This window comes from Leptonychotes weddellii, chromosome 12 (genome assembly GCF_054177405.1).
Source record: "Leptonychotes weddellii isolate Sample4059 chromosome 12, ASM5417740v2, whole genome shotgun sequence".
Classification (NCBI taxonomy): domain Eukaryota; kingdom Metazoa; phylum Chordata; class Mammalia; order Carnivora; family Phocidae; genus Leptonychotes; species Leptonychotes weddellii.
Window position 1 is genome coordinate 78,883,406 of NC_138380.1, and position 20,888 is coordinate 78,904,293.

At 44.1% G+C, this 20,888-nt stretch overlaps 1 protein-coding gene across 1 annotated transcript in view; it reads left to right on the top strand.

The window, feature by feature from the left end:
- The first annotated feature begins 1,175 nt into the window (after window positions 1-1,175).
- LOC145716596 (SRSF protein kinase 1-like) overlaps window positions 1,176-20,888 on the top strand; it is a 180,085-nt gene continuing 160,372 nt past the window's right edge. The window contains exons 1-2 of the mRNA XM_081800691.1: window positions 1,176-1,333; window positions 1,424-1,478. Coding sequence (XP_081656817.1) covers window positions 1,318-1,333; window positions 1,424-1,478 — 71 coding nt within the window. The 5' untranslated portion in view covers window positions 1,176-1,317. The remainder of the gene's footprint in view (window positions 1,334-1,423; window positions 1,479-20,888) is intronic.

Here is a 20,888-nt window from a genome sequence, read left to right on the forward strand (position 1 = left end):
TTGAAAGTAAAAAGTTGAGAAAGTACTTAAGTATAGAGGACAACCTGATGGTTCCCTGAGGGGAAGTGGGTGGGGGTGGCTGAAGTAGGTGATGGGGATTAAGGAATGCACTCCAAGGAGGTGATTAAAATAAAAACTTAAAAAAAAAACAAAGGTTGAGAAAGTAAAAGGTTCATCAAGTCTAAGAAGGCTTTGGGTTTAGCATCTTCAGAATAAGACTAGTTACTTTGATGAGGTAACAATTGTACAACCAAAGAGAGTAAATTGTCGGGGTGGCTATCTTTCCAAAACATTATAATTATTTAAACAACCCAAGGAATACTGCCGTTATCATTTTGTCCCACTATCAGCTTGATTCTCATCTTTATTAGGTAGCATGGTAGGTGGAAAGGGTTTGGAGACGGCTAGGCCTACATTTGGATTATCGCTGGGCAAACTGTTCAACTTCTTTAGGACTCAGTTTCCTCATTGTAAGACGTAGACAATAACTACTTGGTGGGATTGTTGTGTTAACTGTTAAACACTTGGCGTTTACTGGTAGAGCTGGGCTTTAATTCAGGTGCCAAAACCTCATCGTACTTTCCATGCCATTTGCATTGAACTCAAACAATCCTGCGGGGTAGGTAAAGGGGAGAGATGAGAGGACTTCTCCAAGGTCACACAGCCAGCGGAGGACCCAGGTTTCCCCGCTCTTGGTCCTGTGCCCTTTCCACACCCGCCGGAGAGGAGGAAGCGGCGCTCATGGGGATGCAAGGATGTAGAGGAGCAAAGGGGGAGAAGAGGCCGCGCGAAGAGAGGTGGTGTGAGACCCGCGGAGGCGCCGGCCAAGGAAGGGCGCATGGAGAGGCGGGTGGCGCGATCGGTCGGGGTGCGTAGGAGAGAGGCTGTGGCTCGGGAGGGTCGCGCGGGCCGGGTGCCCGAGAGAGGCGGGAGGCCTGGGCCGGCCGCGGGGGCGCAAGAGGCGGAGGCCCCGGCCGCAGGCGGGGGCGGGGGACGCCGTGGGCGGGAGTGGCGGTGGTCGCGGGGAGTCACTTCTGCACAGGTGGGGCAGGTGGGTGGGTGTGGGGCGCGCGAAAAGGCTCGGCGCCGGGGTCCGGACCCCACCGGGCGGGTGGGGGCGGGGGCGGGGCCGGCCGGGGGCGGGTCTCGCTGGGCCCCCCGCGGGAGCGGCGGCTGCGGCGGCGGCGCAGGCGCGGTTCCCGCCTCCTCCCGGCTGGCGGAGCGAGTGGAGGCTGCAGCCCGGCTCGACTCGGCTCGGCTCCCGCGTCGCCGCTGCCGCCGCCGCGAAACCCCCCGCCCCCCTTCCGCCAAGTCGGGATGAGCTCCCGGAAAGGTGAGTGGCCCGCGGCGTCCCCTCCTCCCCGCCACGCGGCCCCGCAGGCCGGCCGGCCCGACCGTTAATGTGTGTCTTCTCTTTTCCTAGTGCTGGCCATTCAGGCCCGAAAGCGGAGGCCGAAAAGAGAGAAACATCCGAAAAAGTGAGTCCACGCCGCGCTAGCCCCGGGGTCCGTGCCCCCGCCCAGTCGAGGGCAGCCCGCGACCACGCAGGGGAAAGTTGCCCGGATCCCCAGGGCCGGCGGACTGATCCCCCGGGACGCCGGCGCTCGCCTCCTGCGCGCCCCGGCGGGCGGCCCTGGGGGAGGGGCGGGCGGGGGAGGGGCGCGTGCGAGCCCGCGGCCGGCCCGCAGAGCATCCCCGGACCCCCGGGCCCGGGGCGGCGGCGGCAGTGGGCTGAAGGGGGGGGCGGCGGCGGCCGGGCGCGGAGGCGCGGGGCGTGCGCACCCTCCCTGCGCTCCGCGCTGGCCCGGGGGTCGCGGGCCCTTCCCGGGAGGGGCGCTGGCGTCCGCCGCCCCGGCCCCGCCGCGTCGCCTGAGGCCGTGAGGTTGCTGCGTGGCTCGCACCTGGGCACGGGGGCCCCAGAGGAAGAGGAGCCGAGTGTGCCAGAAAGTGAGTGTGTGTGTGTGTGTGTGTGTGTGTGTGTGTGTGTGTGTGGCCGGCCTTCTCTTCCTCCCCGGCCCCCGCCTCTCGGCCTTTTCTGCTGAAAACCCGAGCCGGTTGTCAAGTGGTTTGCCTCGGGCGTGTTCCTGGCGCGAGTTCAGCGCTGAGACCTGTGCGTTTCGGGGCTCGGGTTTTTATTCGAAACTTTCTGCTCGGGCCGAGCGTCACTTTGCTGCGCGGCGGCTGCGCCCGGGTCGCGGGCTGCGCGGGACCGGTGGGCGTGTGCGCGGGCGGTCCCCGGCGCGGCTCGGCAGCCCTCATTGTGACGGGGAGTTGATGAATAGGGTGGTGATATTTAAAACGTGCCAGCCGCCGGCCACCTCCAGCCTGGCCGCGGACCGGAGTGGGAGCGGCCGGCGCCCGAGAAGCCTTTCCTGGAGAGCTGCTGCGAGACCGCAGAGCGCCGCCGCGTCGCTCCTTCTTCTCTCTTGATTTTAAAAAGCCAACCAGCGTTCAACGTCTTTACTCCTAGATTTGTGGCTTCACTCTTCCTTTTGAGCAAGAGATACTCGGTGGTGTTTTTGGTCTTTCAGGGAATGGCAGTCCATGATCTTGAAAATCACGAAGCATTTCTTGTTTTGTTTCCTTTGGGGGACTACTCTGCAGCGTTCCTAGGCTTTTCCCCTTCCTGTCCGCCTGGGTCTCTGCCTGCCTGGTGAATTTCATGCTCTCTATGAAAACTGCCTGAGGCATTACTAACGTGGCGATGTATCATGAGAGGATTTTTGTTCACTCAAGATGGACTATAACTTGGAAGTATTTTCAGGGTCTCTCAAAATGGGGGTCTCGATATAATAATGCCTTTCTTAAAAAATTATTATAATGACGGAAAAATACTTATTAAGGACTTGAGGAACTGGTACGTAAAAATCTGATTTTGGATTCTTAAGACATTAGAACGGAATGGACATGGTACTTTGAGATGCTTTAGAAAATTAATGCTGGCTTTCAGGTCAGGGCCTTAAATTTGGGATTTCCTTTGAACGTTGGGAGATTAAGCCCATCAGTAAGGAGAACTGTAACGTTTAGGATCCTGAGTATTGGGTTTTAAAAACAACTTTAAATTTAAAGCATTTATTTTCACATAGTGCATTATGTTTAGAAATGTAAAAAGGAATTGAAAAAAGCATGTCCCCAGTTTTGGGAATGGCTCTGTGTTTGTATGTATGTATGTATAATATGTATGTGTGTATGTTATGTGTAGACATACATGTAGAAAAGCACTTTTAGTTAACTAAGTCAACATGTGTTTCATCTTTTCATATTTCAGGGTATGACTTTCCTAATGGCCAAGAGCCTTTTTTGGTGTACTGCAGTTTGGATTTATGTGGTATGTTTATAAAGAATTAGCGTATATCCACAATATACAGTTTTTACTCTCACAGATTAACCTTCCAGATTCTTCCATTGTGTACTGTATTTATGTGATAAGATTTGAGGGAAAAGCCCCCAGGCAATGGCTAAGTAAATTGGTTGGTCTGCAAGGTAATTAACAAGAGGAGACCAGCCCAATTACATAACTGATAAAATGCAGTGCCATTTTTTGCTTAATTCTTTGAATTAAGACATTTTATTTTATTTAAAAATTTTTTTTTTAAAGATTCTATTTATTCATGAGAGAGAGAGAGGCAGAGGCAGAGGGAGAAGCAGGCTCCCCGCGGAGCAGGGAGCTCGATGCGGGACTCGATCACAGGAGCCTGGGATCATGACCTGAGTCGAAGGCAGATGCTTAACCGACTGAGCCACCCAGGCGTCCCAAGACATTATTTTAAAGGAATGCTCGATATGATTTATTTATTCATGTATTCAACAAGTATTTGCATGTCTTTCCTTGGAGATGGTGATAGAGCTTTAAATAAGACAAAGCTCCTCATGAACGTCACATTCTGTGGGTATTGGGGGAGAACCCCAAAGAAGAAGACAAATCAGGATGGCCATTTCAGATAGTGCTATGAGGTAGGGGCGTTAAGATGGGATGCCTTAAGTAATAGTGATAGATGACATTTAGCTTTACTGCCTCTTACTCCTTGTGACAACACTGAGGTAGGCACTGTTGTTAATCACCATTTTACAGAAGGGCAAGCAACATGCCCGGCTGCAAAGTTGACTATAGGCAGCCTGGGACTAGAGTCCACACTCAGTTCTCTGAGGAGGTGACATTTGAACAGAAACTAGAATGAGGAGGAGGAGAGATGGGAGTGTGGCAGAGGACTTTGGGAGGAATGGGCTAAGAATGTTGGAGGACCGCAAAGGTTAGGGTGACTGGAGTGCTTTGGGAGATGATGATGACAGGGGAGGATGAGAGTGGGTGGGGCCCTGCCCTGTAGGCCATCGGGAGGCTTACCGATGGGAGTGACAGGATCAGTTCCTGTTTTAAAAAGAGCACTGGCTGTCTGTGGAGAACGGATTGACAAGGGTAGGGGAGAAGTAGAGGCTGGGAGCTGGCCTTCTGTCTGTGAGGGAAACCATAGTGACTTGCTTGGTTCAGGGTGCAAGCAGCGGTGCCAGAGAGAAGTGGTGGAAGGGCCTTCAGGAGACGGCTGGTCTGAGGAGAAGTCCTCGTTTTACAGGCAGCCCTGACAGAGGTGAGAGTCACACAGTTAGCTGCGTTTGCACCAGAATTCAGGTCTCCTGATGCCCAGTGTTTTTGCTTTTTGATTAAGCCTCCAGAGGAAGAAAAGGAGTAATAGATCTAATTTTAAACCGTTTAAATATAATGAGTGGCAAACCTAAATTATGTGACAACATGGGCCTGGCTTGATGTAATATGATCTACTTTTGTCATTATCTACTTGTATACGCAAGCTGGCTCTTCATTCATTTTCATTCAGTGAGCTTTTATGAATTGAGCCAGTTCCTGTAGCCTACTTTTTTAGTACGCTGGAATTTGTAGTTGTCAGGAATAGCATTAAGATTTCTCTACTTAGCTGAGTCAAAATTTTAATCTCATCAGATTGTTCCAGTGAGTTTAGTTTGCTAATTATTAATTGACCTGCTTTGTGTGTAACAGGCAGCAGGGAAGGACTACAGTGTCATTTCGATCATGAATCTCAAGAATTAGCTAAATCATATGGCTTGGCATAGTGTTGCTTTGGGGCATGAGTGAATGAATGTATGAATAATATTTTTTAAGGATCTTTATATTTTTTAATGCATGTAACTTTTCCATTAGGACATATCTTTTAAAGTGTGTAATTTGCTGCTTTTTAGTATATTCACAACATTGTGGAACCATCACAATGATTAATTCCAGAACATTTGCATCCTCACCCCCGCCCCCGCCAAAAATAAACCCCATACTTTTTAGCACTCATGCCTCATTCTCCCCTGCTCCTAATTTATTTTCTGTCTCTACAAACTTACCTATTCTGGGTATTTCATATAAATCGTATCATACAATATATCAGTCTCGTGTCTGATTTCTTTCACTTAGCATAGTGCTGTCAGCGTTCATCCATGTTGAGGCATGTATTAGTACTTCATATTTTTGTAGTGCCAGAAATGTTGCATTGTATTGATACGCCATGTTTTATTTATCCATTCATCCATTGATGGACATTCAGGTTCTTTCCACTTTTTGACTATAAATTATTATAGTCAAATTATTATTATTATTTTTAAAGATTTTATTTATTTATTTGACAGAGAGAGACACAGCAAAAGAGGGAACACAAGCAGGGGGAGTGGGAGAGGGAGAAGCAGACTCCCTGCTGAGCAGGGAGCCTGATGCAGGGCTCGATCCCAGGACCCTGGGACCATGACCTGAGCCGAAGGCAGACGCTCAACGACTGAGCCACCCAGGCGCCCCTATAGTCAAATTATTTTTAAAAATATTTAATTTAGAGAGAGAGCTTGTAAGCAGGGGGAGGGGCAGAGGGAGAGGGAAAGAATCTCAAGCAGACTTCTGTGCTGAGCTTCTCTTGTTACCCTTTAAGAGTCAGACCCTGCCCTCAGCCCTAACCCTTGGCAAGCACTGATCTGTTCTCCATCACTGATTTCGCCACTTTGAGACTGTTACATAAGCGGAGTTATACAGTATCTAACTGTTTGAGATTCTCTTTTTTCACTCAGCACAGTGCCCTTGAGACTCATCCATGTTGTTGGGTGTGTCAGTAGCTCATTTCTTTTTACTGCTTAATAGTGTTTCATGGTGTGAATGTACCAGTTTATCCATTGACCTGTTGAAGGACATTTGGATAGTTTCCAGTTTTTTTTTTTTAAGATTTTATTTGTTTATTTGACAGAGACACAGCGAGAGAGGGAACACAAGCGGGGGTGTGGGAGAGGGAGAAGCAGGCTTCCCACTGAGCAGGGAGCCTGATTCGGGCTTGATCCCAGGATGCTGGGATCATGACCTGAGCCGAAGGCAGATGCTTAACCACTGAGCCACCCAGGCGCCCCTAGTATTCTTACAGATAAAGCTGCTGACCATTTGTTTACAGATTTTTATGTGAATGTGTTTCCATTTCTGTAGGATAAATACCCAAGAGAATGATTGCTGGAGGACTTACGTTTGTACTTTGACTTTCTAGCAAGTTAGCAACTTGGTCTCTTGATGTGTGTCTTTCCCTCTCTCTCTCTTTCTTCCTCTGTATGGTATCTGTGATCTGTGTGTGTGCTTTTGGTGATGGGATTCTGTGCTGGATCCTTTGGGCTTTTGACTTTTCTGTTGGTGGGTGGATCCTGTAGGTTATTGCTTGTCTGTGTTCTGTAGTCTAGGTTCTGACTGGTATAGAAAATGATAGGCACGGGATTGGTGGCGTTGGGTCGGTAAATCACAGGTGAGACAATTTAGGAATGCTGTCATGCAAGTTGATATCTTTATTGGGTAAGCCTCAACCCTTTCCTGTAGTATAAACTCAAGCTCACAAACCCATGACCTTGGAATACCTCCCATGGAAGGTAATCACTTATTTTTGACTTCTTGTTTTGTTAACACATTGTTTACTCAGCAAATATTTTTGCTTTCTACAATACAGTTCAGTATAACAAACACATATGAAGCAGATTCCCAGTGCTAGGCAGTGTGTTGTATGCTAGGAATATTAAGAGAAATAAAGCCCAGTTCTGACTGGCAAGTAGGAGAGCTGTCTGTGTCTCATGGTCAGTAGACCTTTGTGGGACACTGTGATAAGCACTGTGATTTAGGTGCCGTGGTGCTTTGATTGGTAAGGGAAGGCTTTAGGAAAAGACCTTGTTTAATTTTAGCACTACTTTTATTCTAATGAAATAGCTTTTTTTTTTTGTGACTAGAAGTAAGTAATACGGTCTTGGTGGAAAATTCAGACAGTACAGAACGATTTAAAGAAATAAACATCAGTTGTAGGTCCACCAGTTATTTTGGTGTATTATCCTTTTACTTGTGCGTTTTTTTTTTCCAGCTTTATTGAGATAGGATTGCTGTATAATGTGTAAATTTAAGGTGTACAACATGCTGATTTAATGCATGTGAAATTGTGAAATGACTGCCACAGTAAGGTGGTTAACACCTCCATCCTCTTACATAATTACCATTTTTTTTTTTTTTTTTTTTTTGTGGTGATAACAGTTAAGCTCTACTCTCTTCAGGTATATAATGCAGTAGTGTTAATTATAGACTACTTGTGCATTTTTGTGTTATTGAATTATAGGGTATCTATGTATGTGTATAGTAAAGTGCACTACTTCTAAGTGTATAGTTTGATGATTTTTATGTGTATTCATACCCTTATAACCACCACCCAGATCAAGATCCAGACCCTTCCAGTACCTCCCTCATAAGGTTGGTTCCTCAAGCCTCTCCCCAGTCTGTGCCCTGCCACCCAGAGGTAGCCATTGTGCTCGTATCTGTCATTATTGATTACCTACCTGTTCTTGAACTTCATATAGAGTATACTCTTGTGATTGTGTTCTTCATATTGAATATACTTTTTGTGTGTCTCACAGATCCGTGAGATTCGTCCATGTTGTTGCAGGTAACCAGTAGTTCACTGTTAACTGCTCTGTACTATTCCATTGAATGAATATACCACAATTTACTTGTCTATTCTGTTGATGAGGAGGATTTTTTTTTCAGGTTTTGGTCATTATGAATAAAACATTCTGAATAATTCTGCATTATGAATAAACATTCTTTTTTGTTTATTTTATTTTTTATTTTTAAAGGTTTTATTTATTTATTTGACAGAGAGATACACAGAGAGAGAGGGAACACAAGCAGGGGGAGTGGGAGAGGGAGAGGCAGGGAGCCCGATGCAGGGCTCCATCCCAGGACCTGGAGATCATGACCTGAGCCGAAGGCAGATGCTTAACGGCTGAGCCACCCAGGCGCCCCTAAACATTCTTTTTTATTTTATTTTATTTTTTTTAAAGATTTTATTTATTTATTTGACAGAGAGAGAGCGAGAGCAGGAACACAAGCAGGGGGAGTGGGAGAGGGAGAAGCAGGCTTCCCGCCGAGCAGGGAGCCCGATGTGGGACTCGATCCCAGGACCCCGGGATCATGACCTGAGCCGAAGGCAGACAAGCGCTTAACGACTGAGCCACCCAGGCGCCCTAAACATTCTTTTTTAAAGAAGTGCTCACTACCGTACAGTTTGTAACTGATGGTAGTATTTTTTTTTAAGATTTATTTATTTGGGGGAGAGAGAGTGGGCTGGGGGAGGGGCAGAGGCAGAGGGAGAGAGAGAAAATCTTCAAGCAGACTCCCTGCTGAGTGTGGAGCCTCATGAGGGGGGTGGTGGTGGAGGCTCCATCCCACGACCCTGAGATCATGACCTGAGCCAAAACCAAGAGTTGGACGGTCAGCCGCCTGAGCCAGGCACCTATAAACATTCTTGTGCATGCTCTTTTGTGGACATTTGCATTCATTTCTCTTGGAGATAAGCCCTTGCAGTGGAATCGCTAGGTTACAGAATAGGTATATACTTAGTGTTAGTAGTAAGGGCAAAGATATTTTTCCCCCAGCTTTATTATGAAATAGTTTTGATTGAACTACTTTACTCTCACACCAGCAATGTATGATAGTTTCGGTTGCTTTACATCTTTGCCACACTTGATAGAGTCATTCTTTTTAATTTTGGCTATTTTGGGTATATATTGATAGCTCATTTGGTTCTGTTTTGCATTTTTCTGAGTGATGGTGTTGAACATCTCTTCATATGTTTACTGGTCATTTGAATTTCCTATTTTGTGAAGTGCTTGTTTTGTCTTTTGCCCTTTTAAAAAAATATTGGGTTGTAAGTCTTTTTTTCTTGTAGAAAATTATGATACTTTGAGATATAACTTACATACCATAAAATTCATCTGCTTAAAGTGTACAATTAAGAAGTTTTTAGTAGATTCAGAGTTATGTTAAACTGATTTTTTTTTTTTTGTTAAAGATTTTATTTATTTATTTGACAGAGAGAGACACAGAGAGAGAGGGAACACAAGCAGGGGGAGTGGGAGAGAGAGAAGCAGGCTCCTCGCTGAGCAGGGAGCCCGATACGGGGCTCGATCCCAGGACCCTGGGCTCATGACCTGAGCCGAAGGCAGACACCTAACCACTGAACCACCCAGCCGCCCCTGTTAAACTGATTCTTGAAGAGCCAGTAGCAGCTTGCCACGTAAGTAAGAGGGGGCAGGGTGAGGGCCTTCCAGGCAGAAGCAGTATTGCAGCTGGTATAAACATGTGGAAGTGTAAATGGTGTGCTTGTATTTCTGGAATGTCAAGCAGGTAGGAGAGGCTGGGGTGCAGGGTGTGGTGACCCATGAGTGGAGCTCATCTATCTGAGGAACTTGACAAGGGATTGGGTAGCTGTTAAGAGGCCCAGGTTGAGATTTTTAGAAAGATTACTCTGCTACTGTGTGGAGAATGCCTTAGAGGCTAGGAGATCTATTAGGAGGCTCTTGGAGGAGGCTTCAGGAGACGGGTGACTATTAAGGAAGCAGTAGAATTCATTGAAGTTAGTGTCCAATTTAATATGGGAGGTAGGTGGGAGGGGTCTAGGATGAATCCCAAGTTTCTGAATTAGCAAAATTTGTGGATGGTGTTGTCATTCCTCAGGATAGGGAATGCAGAGCCAGTTTGGGTAAAGCTACTGATGGCTCTGGTTAGGCTCTTAGAGGTGTCTGGGTGAGTCCAGTTAAAGATAACTAGTCAGTGTTTGCACCTAGAGCGCTGGGAAGAGCTGTGGTTAGGAGATGTGAATTGGGAGTTGTTAGGAATAGCTGTTGGTGGCTACTGGTTGAAGGTGCTGAGTGTGAACAGAAGAAGGCCACAGGTAGGGTTGTGGTAAAGGAGGAGCCAGAGAGGAGAACCAGGAGAAAGGTGATTCACAGAGACCAGAGTCATGGTCTGCAAAAAAGTTCAAGAGATGAGCCCCAATCTTGGCCTTTGATTTTGGCAGTTAGGGAGTCATTAGAGACTAGTGCTTTTAGACCAGTGGATTTGCTTGAGTGAATGGGATGACAGGACATCGGAGTCTTTTTTTTTTTTTTTCTTTTTAAAAGATTACTCCTTGGGACATCTGGGTGGTACAGTCAGTTCAGCGTAGGACTCTTGGTTTTGGCTCAGGTCGTGATCTCAGGGTCATGAGATTGAGCCCTGCCTGAGGCTCTGAGCTCAGTGCGGAGTCTGCTTAAGACTCTCCCTCTCTTTCTGCTCCCCCCCACTTCAAATAAATAGATAAATCTTAAAAAATAAAATTACTCCTTGAGTAACCTTTCTTTGTGTAAAGGAGAAAAGGTAGAGGGAGCGGTTCTTGAGAAGTGGGACATTCTCCACCCCCCCCCACCCCCACCTAAGCAGATGGTAAGGAGTCAGTAGAAAGGGAGAGGTTGAAAATACTGGCAGGGGGGATTTTGGAGCAGAAACCCTGAATTGGGGCGCCTGGGTGGCTCAGTTGGTTAAGCGACTGCCTTCGGCTCAGGTCATGATATTGGAGTCCCTGGATCGAGTCCCGCATCAGGCTCCCTGCTCAGCAGGGAGTCTGCTTCTCCCTCTGACCCTCCCCCCCTCATGTACTCTCTCTCTCTCTCACATTCTCACTCTCTCAAATAAATAAATAAATCTTTAAAAAAAAAAACAAAACAAAACCCTGAATTGACAGGAAGGGGTAGGATCAGAAACAGGTTTGCTTTGGATATGAGGACGGTGACTTTGGAGATGAGGAAGGCTGTAGGTTGCATGAAAAACATGTTCCCAGACCTTGCGGTAATGTTACATAATACGCTATATAGGTACTGTATTATCTTTGGAAAATTAAAAAAAAAACTGGAGTGGAGTAACATCTGGCCCCTAGGGTTGTGGACCTGTGGTAAGTGCAGGAAAGGTTGGCTGTTAATAGGCTTCTGGTGTTAATGCTGTCCTATTTTTTTCTCAATGACATATCCAGCTGTCCCAACTGTGTTGCATTTCCACATACTGAGTATGTTCACTTCTCTGTCTGCTGTAGTTCCATATTGTTTTAATTGCTGTAGTTTGGAATACATTTTACAGTTTTTTGGTAGGCTGGAAGCTCTCCTCCATCTCCCATAAACACCTTGTTACTCTTGTTTTTAGAATTTTTTAGGCAATTCTTGCATATGTATTCATTAAGATTATAATTCTAAGTCCCTCCCCCAGTTTGCTTTTGCTGTTTGGTTTGAGGTAATTGAATTTGTAGATTAATTTAAGGAGACCTGACAAGTCTTGAATTAGAAACACATTTTAAAAAGTGACTTTTTAAAATTTATTTATTTATTTATTTAATTTTAATTTTTTTAAAAGATTTTATTTATTAAGGGAGAGAGAGAGCACAAGCAAGGGGAGTGGGTGCCACGCACCGCATTCTCAGACCCACAGCCCTCACCCAGCGCGTTTTATCTGTCAGTCAATTCCGCATTAACGCCGAAAGTAACATTGGTTACAACCCATTTGGGGATAAAACACATTGTACCTCCTCCTCAGAAAAGTATCTTTCAGTGAGATACTCTAGAAATAAAAATAAGCAGGAGGATAAGACTCCCCATGTGAGCGACGGCAGCACCTAGCTAGTACCGAAGCCAGTGCCCAGGCACGGGAGTCCCGGGAGCCAGGAATTCCTTCCAAGTGCACGGTCCACCTTCCCTCTTCCTCATCTCAAACTTCTGCTCCAGGTTATGAGGTACCCCTGGGTTGAAGTTTCTCTTTACCCCTTCCCGCACCCTACCTCGTTAACCTGCACGGTCACACAGCCCTTCCAGAGGCACATCTACAAATGTCCAGCCCTACGGGGGATGCCGGCACCCACACGGCCCCCACACTCTACGCTCCACTAGAGTGAGTAACAGTCATGGGTTACAACGTATCAAAGCTTAAAACATTCAACAGCCTCATCAGGGTGTTCCATCTCGGGCCTCTTTTTAGGCCCCACATTTTAAGACCCTGACTTTAGAATTACAGTGTCTAAAAATATTTACATTAATTATTTGTCCAAGAGATAGCTGAAATAAATGCACCCTGAATTGATAAATCAATCATTAATTTGATTATTAGCAACGCAGTGTGACCACAAAGATATTCAATGCAGAACTGAATTCAAATATCGGGGGCAAAACATTACATAATACATTTTGCAGGATTTATCTAGTAAGGCTCAGAACTCAGCATAAAGTATCATATATGCCCAAATACATAAAACATGGTCTTTTCCCGAAAATTATCCCTCAAAAAAGAGTTTCCTTATACTCCAGTCCTTACAAAGCGTTTCTTATGATAGACTGCTCTTTCAACTGTCCTATCTTTAACATAATAAAGGAAAAAATCTACAAGACAAGAGGAAAGGAACAATCAGGATTATGGGAATGCTAGGCTTGATGGCTTGATGGCAGGGGACAGAAGATCACTCCCAGAGGAGCTGGTCAGACAGAATGGGGGAGGAGTCTAAGCCACCCTTCTCTGAGAACCATCTGGGGGAACTGGCTGAAATCACTGTAATCAATACTAATTTGGAAGGCTTAGAGACATCAACCCCATAAAATCAATTTAAAAGGAGGCAAGTAAATTCAACACATTTTTGGAACTATTCCTTAAGCTATGGCCTCATTAACGCTGTACTCAAGCCTGTTTTTAAAAACTGTTTTTAAAAGCAAGTAAATCATTAAATTGTAATAACAAATGTAATTCCATAAAACAAACGAGGAAAAACAAAACAAAACAAATGTCTCATTGTTTTGCAAACAGTTAGCTTTAGCCTGGTCAAATATCCAGTGTCAGTATCCTGTATGGATTCAAGAGTGATGCACCTCAGGTTAGACTGAAATAAATATCACAGGCTCTCCTGGGACTATCTTCACAGCTTTTCCATATATTTAAACTTGTTCTAAAAAATGAAGTTTTTAAAGAGATAGGACTTGTGGTTACCAGAGGTAGGGGATGGGAGAAGTAGAGGAAGGTAGCCAAATGTTCAAACTCCCAGTCACAGCATGATGACTATAGTTAACACTGCCGTACGGTACACAGGAAAGGTGTTAAGAAAGTAGATCTGAGGAGTTCTCATCACAAGGAGAAATTTGTTTTTCTTTTCTTTTTATTGTATCTATACGAGAAGATGGATATTAGCTGAACCTATTGTGGCAATCATTTCACAGTAAACGTAAATCGGACCATCGTGCTGTATGCCTTAAACTTACACAGTGATGTATTCAATTACTTCTCAATAAAACTAGGGAAAAAATTAAGTTTTAAAAAGTATATACCATGTGCTCTGGAAAACCATTGACTGATTCAAAAAGCATTTTTTAACATGTTTAAAAAAAACATGTTTCAAAAAAACATTTTAACATGTTTCAAAAAGAAAATCAAAAAGTTAAAAAAAAATTTTTTTTGTAAATCAGTAAAACAAGGAAGACAGTGATGAATCTCCATAACCAATTACTCAGATATAGCAATTTCAAGATTCTTATAACTTTAACAGCTTTATTGTGGTATAACTGATGAAGTTGTATATATTGAAGTCGTGTATCATGATGATTTGACTTACGTATTTTTGTGAAATAATTACCACAGTCGGGTTACTTAACACATCCATCACCTTACAGTTACCATTTTTGTATGTGTAGTGAATCAAAACACTTTTTTTTTAAGATTTATTTAACAGAGAGAGACACAGCGAGAGAGGGAACAAAAGCAGGGCGAGTGGGAGAGGGAGAAGCAGGGAGCCCGATGCGGGGCTCAATCCCAGGACCCTAGGCTCATGACCTGAACCGAAGGTAGACGCGTAACGACTGAGCCACCCAGGCGCCCCTCAAAACGCATTTCTAACTGCAAAAAGCAGTTTTAACTGCTTCACGAAACTTAAGAGGAAAAGAGATATTCCTAAAGTAATGTATAAATTCACTTGTGAATTTAAATTTATGTGTAATTAACTTTAGAAATTAAATATCTTAAGTAAACATTTGACTATTCCATCTATATCTCAGATTTACATATTCAAGTTGTAGAGAATCTTAATCTCACTGGGGAATTAGGAGACTTAGAATCAAGGGTGTCTTATATTCAGGTACATGAGGTATCTTACAAAACAAACTCAACCTGAAATGTTCCCATGGAGACATACTAGACAAAATAAGGCACCCCCACCAAAACAAAGAAAAGAAAAAATTCTCTTGTTAATACCTGTCCACACAAGTTACTCTAGCGCCTCCAGAAGTCTAGACTGTGCTACTTTTAACCTTGGCTGATAGTGCTCCTGAAATCAAGGCAGGGTACGAGCTCAAAAACCTGGCAAATGCAGATAAAGACATTTTTTTGTTTTTTGTTTTTTTATTTTTTGGAAACAACACAGGATTTGTTGTCAAAAATCTGGGGGTCCTGGGCGCCTGGGTGGCTCAGTTGGTTAAGCGACTGCCTTTGGCTCAGGTCATGATCCTGGAGTCCCAGGATCGAGTCCCGCATCGGGCTCCTTGCTCAGCGAGGAGTCTGCTTCTCCCTCTGACCCTCCCCCCCTCATGCTCTCTCTCTCTCTCTCAAATAAATAAATAAAATCTTTAAAAAAAAATCTGGGGGTCCTATTAAACCTTTAACACAAACAGAGCAAGACAAAAATCTCTTTAATCCTTAGCCACCAACACAAATAACATTATCTGCCTTTATCAGATGATGAGACAAGACCATGACAGGTAAATTCTTCATAAACTGTCAAGACAGAAGAACACTAACCCTTGAAATATGAAAGCCATCAATGATGAACTAAATGAATAAATCTAACGAACTTTTCTCAAATCTCATTCTCCTTGGACTTCTCTGGCCCATTTATTTGTCCTCTTTACTCTGATCTTTAGCTTCTTTCCTTCATTTTGCCCAACAAGCATTCCCGCAGTCTGAGGCCCCAGCCCTCCTCCATCAGGAAGCTGACCTTGCTGTCCTAACCATCCCTGATGCGATGCGTCTTCTAAGTCCCAGCCTCCCAGCTGGGCACCAACTCCCTACAATGCACCTCCTTTTGGCCATGTGCTACTTCAGATTCCATGTGCCTAAAATAAAATCTTTTTCCCATCTCCAAACAAGTCTTCCCAACTGTCTTATTCTTCCTTAAGTGTAACATTTTCAGTCAAACTAATGCTGTTATTTTTTTATTGCTTCTCTTCTTCATGTTCTGGCTAGCTCTAGTCCTGTTGACTCTTCTTTACAAGAGCTTTCCAAAATTTGGCTTAAAAAGGTTCACTGCCTTGATTCAATTTTTCCAGTCTAGGACTCTACATAATCTAAAAAATGTGAAATGCAGACAAAGGTATTCACTGAAATATTATAATGCCTATAAACAGGAAACATTTGTCTAGAATAGAAAAATGTTTAAGCAAATTAAATAGATTATAATGTTACACAGTCAATAATTGGTTGTAAAAAGTTTTTAAGGACATTAAAGATGTTCATGACAAAATGTTAAATAAGGAAAGAATACAAAATCATATACGCAATGATTAATTAAAAAAACAACAACACAGGAATGGAAAAAAAGCCTAGAAGGAAATATATAAAAATATTAACAAAATCCTATCAGTGCATATCTTGCTGGATGGTGACAATGAGTCATTTTTGTTTTCTTCTTTCTATATTTCTATAGCTTCCAGATATGGTACATAATATTTTTAGGGTCACTTTTTTAGGGGTGTTGGTAGAGAATGTGACTTTTGATCTTGGATTGTGAGTTCAAGTGCCAAGTTGAGCACAAAGCTTACTTAAAAAAAAAAAAATCAAAAATAGGGGTGTGGCACTCAGACAGGTGTTGGTCACCCTTATGTTGCAGTAGCAGAATGCTAAATACAATTTTACAGAGAACTCTTCTATATAAAGTGGAAAAAGTTCTGGGAGAGTTGGCAGGTGAGGGGTCCTCGCTGTCCGGCCTTCCCCTCGTCCCCTGTGGAGCTCCCCACAGCGGCTTGGTGGATGCAGCTTCACATTTCTCAGGCCTTCATTCTTCTTCCTTTCTCCCTCATGAAGGATCGAAGTTACTTGGTTTAAGTTACTTACCCTGTTTGGTGCCTGAGCTGGTTAGAGTGATTCAGTGGTCTTCAAAACCACCAATTGATCTGCAGAAAGACAAGCAATTCTGGGTCTGATACAGAAGGTAAAGTTTCTGACCCCCCAATGTGGGGCTCGAGCCCACAACCCTAAGATCAGGAGTTGCACACTATACCGACTGAGCCAGCCAGGCACCACAAGAACCTTATTTTTAATTCTTCCCTTTACTGTCTGGAAAAAATATATATATATTCTCTTTCCCTGAATGGAGATGACTATTGGCATGCCACACAGGTCTGGACTGTTTGTCACGTGCAGATATGGTAAGCCTGGGATGGAAGTTAAGTCAGGTAGAAAAGTTTAGTGTATAATAAGATAGATTTTATTTTATTTTTTTTATTTTTAAAGATTTTATTTTATTTATTTGAGAGAGAGAATGAGACAGAGAGAGAGAGCACGAGATGGGGGAGGGTCAGAGGGAGAAGCAGGTTCCCCGCCGAGCAGGGAGCCCGATGCGGGACTCGATCCCGGGACTCCATCCCGGGACTCCATCCCGGGACTCCAGGATCATGACCTGAGCCGAAGGCAGTCGCTTAACCAACTGAGCCACCCAGGCGCCCCAATAAGATAGATTTTAAAAAAGGTATAACTTTGTTTTCTGTCTTTTTTTTTAATTTTTAAAGATTTTATTTATTTATTTGTGTGAGAGAGAATGAGAGACAGAGAGCATGAGAGGGAGGAGGGTCAGAGGGAGAAGCAGACTCCCCGCCGAGCAGGGAGCCCGATGCGGGACTCGATCCAGGGACTCCAGGATCATGACCTGAGCCGAAGGCAGTCGCTCAACCAACTGAGCCACCCAGGCGCCCTGTTTTCTGTCTTAGCTTTGAAAACTTGTATTATGTTTTGCTTTTGAGTACCTACAAGGCGGAGACTTTCACTGTCCTTACACAGGATACTGTGGGTCTAACAGTAAGAGCAGGTGTTCTCTTTCCCTCAGCTCCCCTCATGCTACCTGCAGCATCCTTGTCATCAAGTTGAGGGACACTCGAAGAGACGTTTACTTTTTGGAGGATCCTGGGCTTTGTCTATTACTCTGTGTAGGAAAAGGCTATCTCACTTCCCCAGCTTAGCAGAGAAGAGGTGATGGGTTCCCATTTCCCCAAAGTCTGGTTTACCTTTGGATATTCTTTGCTAAGGCTCATATTGCTGTCAGAGGTAGCTGACCAGGGTTTGAGTTTTGAGGGGGTCACTTTTCTGAGTGGTGTTAGATAATTTAATTTTTCTTTCTTTTTTTTTTTTAATGTTTTATTTGTTTGTTCATGAGAGTCAGAGAGAGAGAGAGGCAGAGGCAGAGGGAGAAGCAGGCTCCCCGCCTAGCAGGGAGCCCGATGCGGGACTCGATCCCAGGACCCTGGGATCATGACCTGAGCCGAAGGCAGACGCTTAACCATCTGAGCCACCCAGGCGCCCCGATAATTTAATTTTTCTAAAGCTCAATTTCTTCATCATAAAGTAGAGCTAAGAGTACTTACCTCTCAGAGAATAAATGGGAGGATTAAGTGAGATACACACACACACACACTCTGCACATAGTAAATGCTCAGTAAGTGGCAGCTGTTAGTTTTATGATATTTCAGTTGTATTTTAGAGATTTTTATAACAGGAAAAGGCAGGCTGTGGAATTGTGGGGAAAATTTCTTATCTAAACGTGCACATGCCTTTATTTTGGCCAGCTTAAATTTTTTAAAATTGAGCTATACTTGACCCACGATGTTATATGTTATATTAGTTTCAGATGTGCAGCATGGTGATTCAGCAACTCTGTCACAGTGGCATTGCTTGTACTCTCTCTGCTGTACCTTTCATCCCCAAGGCTGACTTACTCCATGACGGAAGTCTGTACCTCCCTCCCCACTGTACCCATTTTTCCTGTTCCTCCATTCTTACTCCCCTCTGGCAACCATCTGGTGTTAGTTTGTTCTCTGTGTTTATTGGTCTGTTTCTGTTTTTTGTTTCTTAGTTTGTTCATTTGTTTTGTTTTTTAGATTCCACATATAAGTGAAGTCATGTGGTATTTGTCTTTCTCTGTCTTACTTCACTTTGCATCATACCCCCTAGGTCCATCCATATTATTGCAAATGGCAAGATCTCATTCTTTTTTATGGCTGAGTAATAATCCATTATGTTTGCATGCATGCACTTACACCGTATCTTTTTTATCTCTTCATCCATTGGTAGACACTTGGGTTGCTTCCGTATCTTGGCTATCATAAGTAATGCTGCAGTGAACATAGGGGTACATATATTATCTCTTCAAATTAGTGTTTTTGTTTTCTTGTTTTCTTTACCTACTAGTGGAATTACTGGATCATAATGGTTTCTATTTTTAATTTTTTGAGGAACCTCCATACTGTTTCCATAGTGTCTGCACCAGTTGACGTTCCCACCAGCAGCGTAAGCGGGTTCCTTTTTCTCCACATCCCCACCAACACTTGTTATTTTTTTCTTTTAAAGTTTTTACTTACTTTTTTTTTTAGTAATCTCTACACCCAGTGTGGGGCTTGAACTCAACGACCCTGAGATCAAGTCACATGTCTTCCTTTTTTTTTTTTTTTTAAAGATTTTATTTATTTATTTGAGAGAGAGAGAATGAAAGACAGAGAGCATGAGAGGGGGGAGGGTCAGAGGGAGAAGCAGACTCTCTGCTGAGCAGGGAGCCCGATGCGGGACTCGATCCCAGGACTCCAGGATCATGACCTGAGCCGAAGGCAGTCGCTTAACCAACTGAGCCACCCAGGCGCCCTCCCCTTTTTTTTTTTTTTTAAGATTTTATTTATTTGAGAGAGAGAGAGAGTGTGTGCACACAAGTGGGGGGAGGGGCAGAGGGAGAAGCAGACTCCCCACTGAGCAAGGAGCTCGGATGTGGGGCTTGATCCCAGGGTCCCGGGATCATGAAATGAGCCCAAGGCAGATGCTTAACTGACTGAGCCACCAAGGCGCCCCTGAGAGTCACATGCTCTTCCAGTCGACCCAGCCAAGTGCCTCAACACTTGTTATTTCTTACTTTTTTTTTTTTTTTTTAAAGTAAACTCCACCTCCAATGTGGGGCTCTTGGGACCCTGGGACCCTGAGATCAAGAGTTGAGTACTTTACCTACTGAGCCAGCCAGGTGCCCCTTTTTAGTCTTTTTTAGGCAGAGTCTAAGAGGGAAATAAACATTTGGTATCCCTTGTTTTTTTTTTTTTTGAAGATTTTATTTATTTATTTGAGAGAGAGAGAACACATGAGAGGGGATAGGGTCAGAGGGCAAAGCAGACTCCCTGCTGAGCAGGGAGCCCGATGCGGGACTCGATCCAGGGACTCCAGGATCATGACCTGAGCCGAAGGCAGTCACTTAACCAACTGAGCCACCCAGGCGCCCTGGTATCCCTTGTTTTATGAAGTAAATGTACTTTGGGTAAGACTGAAAAACCACTTTTTATAAAGGGAATTCTAGTTTCCTGTTAGCTAATATTAAGAAATCAAAGTGATGTTTAAAACAAAACACCCTCTTCCCGCCCCCCCCAAAAGTGATATTTTCCCATGAAAAGATTTCTTAAGAGTTGAGAACTTTGGCTAATAAAGGGTGAAGGTGGGTGTCAGGCCTGAGCTGTAGTGTTGTGCTTTGCAGCACTACGCATCTCAGGGACTTCACTTTCCCAAGCTTTGCCTGTCATATTTTCTGTAAGACCAGAGAAATCCCTCTTAAAGGGGAGAGATTCTTGACTCTGTAACCTGAAGTTTTTAAAGATTGAAAATAAGCCTCATTCCTTTTTTTTGATAAAGATGTAGTCTTGTATGTCACTATGAAAAAGCGAATATGGTTGGACATGCCTTAATTTTGAGCTGAGTATATATGACATTGAGCTATATGAGATTGGCTTTTTTTCCTTTAGTGTCGGATTCTATCATTTTTCTTGTGGTTTATCTCATATCCATAAATAGCTAATAGAGCAACTAATGTTTATTAAGCATTTGTGTCTTGGGCACTCTACTAAATGCTTAACAGGTACTTATGTTTAATTCTAACAGCTTGAAATTGGGCTCTTTAAATTTTCAGCTATCCAGAATCCATTTATCCTACTGGAAGGAGGCCTCAGTTTTTGTATGGGGATTATCCCTTATCTATTTTTGGTTCAGGTAATTCAGGTCTTTCCCGGTTTGTCCCACACTCCAGGGATAGAGCATGGCCTGTTTCAGCCACAGTTAGAGCCCACCTAGAGCTCATCATAGGGCTTTTGCTTGAGGATCTGGAAGAAGCTTTTGCTTTCTTTGGTTTGACTGTGAGAGGTTGTTAAATGGAGTTATTGAAGCCATTTTGTCACCAGGCAGATCTTGCAAATGAACAGAGAACAGAGCCTAGCCAAAAGGTGGAGAGAGACTCGGTCCTGAAAATGATGTGAAACTC